The sequence below is a fragment of the Oncorhynchus mykiss genome, chromosome 5 (genome assembly GCF_013265735.2).
Source record: "Oncorhynchus mykiss isolate Arlee chromosome 5, USDA_OmykA_1.1, whole genome shotgun sequence".
Lineage (NCBI taxonomy): Eukaryota > Metazoa > Chordata > Actinopteri > Salmoniformes > Salmonidae > Oncorhynchus > Oncorhynchus mykiss.
In genome coordinates this window covers 21,632,763-21,637,084 of record NC_048569.1, presented here as the reverse complement: position 1 = coordinate 21,637,084, position 4,322 = coordinate 21,632,763, and the positions used below count along the sequence as shown (strand labels likewise).

Sequence of the window (4,322 nt, the reverse complement as noted above, 5' to 3'; positions counted from 1 at the left end):
TAGGCATTCATTGTAAATAAGAATGTTCTTAACTGACTTGTTTAGTAAAATAAAAAGTAGGACTGGTGCCTAGAGAATGACAAAAGTCTCTAGTGGCCAAAAGGCTGTACTAGCATCGAGTGCCATTGAGGGCTTCTACCATTTTAACCTTCATTGGCTGATCCCTCATAGTGACCCTGTTGGGAGTCATGTCCAACCGGGTCATCAGGAGGGATCAGTCTATCGGGAAGAAAATGTGCTAATTCAAAATGGAGATTGCCTCAATGGCGCTGCCCATGCGGTCACAGCCGCTATAATGGCACAGATACAAAGATGAGTCCTCTATCCATCTCTATGGATGGGTGTTAAATATCCCCCCTTGCATTGACACATGCTCAGCTGTTCGGTAAGGGCAAACTGTCCAGCCAGAGAGTCACTCAGCAGCAAAGACACACATGAAGACACTCGCGTGCGCACGCACACACCCAAACTGCAGAAGGAAACCGCCCCAGAAACTCCATCTCCCCCGTGGGCTACACACACATCTGGCCTCGGAAACCTCAAACCCTCCAATTACAGGGAGGAAACTCCAAGAATCCTCCACCCTGTCATCATCTGATTGGCTGGGGTCATTACCTAAGCAAACTGGGTAATCAAACACAAACCAGAGAAAAGATCCAAACCCTCCTAAAACACAAGGCCAACTATGGGACATAAACTCTTCATCTAAAACCAGCCTGCCTGGAGTTTTGTATGAAACCAAAATGAGAGGGAGCATTCTGCTGAGAGACAGTTGAGCTCTCAGTATCATGTCTTTCACTGTATAAGCTCTCCAACAAGGCTTCCTTTCAAGTTCAAGTTTATTGTAACTCATCTTTACTTAACAGGTATGATAGATGATGTTACAGGGGTTCTTGCCTCACCTCACTCAACAGCAGTGTGTGTATGGTAAGTAAATTAATTATCTTGTCCAATGCAGTGTTTGAGAAATACAACACCTCTCTCTCATGATTGAAAGTCACAACAGCAGACCGTCACATACTGCCAGATAGACCAGCCTGTTGCATCAGTGTGAAGTCTGCACTCTGCACCCATTTTGTCAAGAGATTACAGACCATAACAGAGGTTAAGAGCAGAAGTCAGTCAAATTTGGTTTATTATGTAAAATAAATAACACAAAGAAACAAGGTAATAATCAAATAAAAATGGTCTATTAAACTACAAAATGTGGGAGTGTATAACCTGTTTGTATTTGCTGTTTAAACCACCATCCAGAAATACTATTGAAAACTGAAGTTTACATGGAATGTTTCAGAGAGATGACCTGTAATATAACCTCTACAGTTTTCTGTAGGGAACAAACATAAATCACAGCAAGCAAATCTTCTTTTTGGGGGGAATACCATTTGCATTTGAAAGATCTGTACTAAAAATAAAAGAACATACACTATCTATAGTTGTAGTTGGATCAGACTTATAAAAAAAACATGTTTCAACAAAGACAAGAACCAAAGCAGTGCTACTGGGCCAGACGATGAGTCCAAATAGACTACAGTGGCTTCCTTACCTCCTCTCCTTCACCTGGCCAGATATTTTAAGTCAGTTTAGATGAAGGAAAGGAGACAAGGTAACCTCTCCAGAAGTTCCTCAGTGACCTGGGAGGACCCATCCATCCCACAGTGAATCTACAGCCTCAGCCTCCTAGCCAAGCCCCCAAAGCAGCTGCTCACTAATCAGGAGTCTCCAGTCATTATGGAAACAAACTCCTCCTGGTTGACTGGGAGAAAGAGAGAGAAAACTTTGTTTTGAATGTTACGTTTACATTTTAAATTGATGGTTATTAAGCTGAATGTGTGCGCGCATGTATGCCGTGTCTGCTCCCTGTGTGTACTCACTCTCTCCGTCTCCGTCTGTATCAAACTCATCGATCATGCTGCGCAGCTCCTCATCTGTGATGCTCTCTCCAAGCTCTCTGGCCACACGTCTCAGGTTCCTCATGCTGATCCTCCCTGAGTCGTCATCATCAAACAGCTTAAAGGCCTTCAGGATCTCCTCCTTAGGGTCCCGCTGTAGCATACGGTCTGTCACTGAGACAAATAACATGGATAAACACAGAGGGTTAAATTCAGTGAATCGAGTTGACATGATCCCTTACAGTACAGAGAAGCATGTCTGCTCTACATATCATATTTTGTCCAATCAGAGATCATTCAGGGTCCCTACCTCTTCCACGTGGGTACAGTAGACAGGGAAGAGGTAAGGGTGGGGTTATGAGGGGGAATACAGGAGGAGTAGAAAGTGTGCAGCATTAATAAAGGCACACACCAACAAAGGGAATGTACACTAATATCAGGCATGGAACTATTCCAATAGTGTGTGTTTATTATACAACATGAAATTAAACACAGCAGGAACTTACCGACTTCATTAAAGTCATCAAAAGTTATTTTGCCATTGCCTTCTCTGTTGTAATCTTTTAGTATCTTCAGCACATCCACTTTCTTCACCTCAAAACCCAGAGCTCTCATTGCCACCTTTGGGTGAGATAGAGGAAGAGAGTTAAGTATGATACTTTTCCTGTCATATTAGACAGCAGATGGACACCAAGGTAACTTGTAGGTAGACGTTTACCTTGAGTTCATGGTAATCTATCTCTTTGTCTTTGTCTGTGTCAAACAGCTCAAACGCCTCTTTGATTTCAAGCTTTTGCTCCTCAGTCAACTCTCTCCTCTTCTTCCGCTTGGTTTTATCCACTGCCAGCTCAGTCCTGAACATCAGTGTCAGGTGTTGTGTCAAAACAAAGAAATAGCATAGATTGACTATAGACACGATGAGTTAGTCGATGAATCACTTAGTCACATGTACATATTACCTCAATTATCTCGACTAACCGGTGCCCCCGCACATTGACTCTGTATCGGTACCCCCTGTACAGTATATAGCCTCGCTATTGTTATTTTACTGCTGCTGTTTAATTATTACAACAACAAAAAAATTACTTAAAACTATAAAACTTCTTAAAGCATTGTTGGTTAAGGGTTTGTAAGTAAGAATTTCACTGTAGGTCTACAACTGTTGTATTCGGCGCATGTGACAAATAAAATTTGATTTGTGTAAATACTTAATTGCGACTACAGACACATATTACACTGTCAGGTGCTAAGGTTGACCAACACAGTTGGTTACTAGCTAACAATAGCTAGCTAACTATCAAAAATAAAACATATCTTGAGTTGTAACCTAACGTAGCCGGCGTGAAAGAAGACTGTGTCAAATATAACGTTGGCTAGATATGCTCGCTAACTCGCAACCATTGGCAACAAGTAATCTAGTTGGTTGGTGCTAGTTTGTTTCACAGTTCTTGCTAGGTAGTAATCCAATCGTTTAAATACTGTGCTCGAATAATAAACAAAATACCTTAAAGACAGACTCATCATTCAAGTTGTGCTATGTAGACCTAAAATGTCAAGAGAATCCGACAAAAACGTGAACCGGTAACAGGCAAAAGCCAGCTTCCAAAATCACAACAAACTATCTTGTAGCAAATCCGTTAGTCCGCGCCTGTTTCGTTGATTCCCATTGGTTGCTACATCATTGCTCCGCTTCAAAGTCACTTTTGATTCGACAAATGAAATATCGCGGTGCTACACATTTTCCTCCCGAAAAGACGTCCCGAAGTGCTTGTTACACTCTCTGCCCAGTAGAGGGTGATGCATGTCCATATTGACAAGAGGCAGAGACCAGTGATGGAAAATACTCATGCATGAGATCTGTTTCACAGTCTTTAGACCCAAGTGAAGCAGGAGGACTGGTAGACCTACACGTGAGCTACAACATCCTTAGCGTACACCCTTACCTCACACAGGAAGCGGCGCAGGTCCTAATCCAGGCTCTTGTCTTCTCCCGTCTGGACTACTGCAACTCGCTATTGGCTGGGTTCCCCTCTTGTGCCATCAAATCACTGCAACTTATCCAGAACGCTGCAGCCCGCCTGGTTTTCAACCTTCCCAAGTTCTCTCATGTCACACCACTCCTCCACACACTCCACTGGCTTCCAGTTGAAGCTCGCATCCACTACTACAAAACCATGGTGCTTACCTACGGAACAGCAAGATGAACTGCCCCTCCCTACCTTCAGGCTATGCTAAAACCCTACACCCCAACCCGAGCACTCCGTTCTGTCACCTCGGGTCTCTTGGACCTCCCACCCCTACAAGGAAGCCTGCTCCCACTCAGCCCAGTCCAAGCTCTTCTCTGTCCTGGCACCCCAATGGTGGACCCAGCTTTCCCCTGAAGCTAGGACATCAGAGTCCCTGCCCATCTTCCGAAAACATCTGAAACCC

At 43.6% G+C, this 4,322-nt stretch overlaps 1 protein-coding gene across 1 annotated transcript; it reads right to left on the bottom strand.

Moving 5' to 3' along the window:
- Positions 1-1,105: 1,105 nt before the first annotated feature.
- On the bottom strand, positions 1,106-3,553 carry LOC110523414 (centrin-3). The gene is made up of 5 exons (XM_021602091.2): positions 3,397-3,553; positions 2,611-2,746; positions 2,399-2,513; positions 1,875-2,066; positions 1,106-1,756 (listed from the first exon to the last, which is right to left on the bottom strand). The coding sequence occupies exons 1-5, from the start codon at positions 3,414-3,416 to the stop codon at positions 1,713-1,715; spliced, it is 507 nt and encodes a 168-aa protein (XP_021457766.1). The 5' UTR covers positions 3,417-3,553; the 3' UTR covers positions 1,106-1,712.
- Between the last annotated feature and the right edge of the window lie 769 nt (positions 3,554-4,322).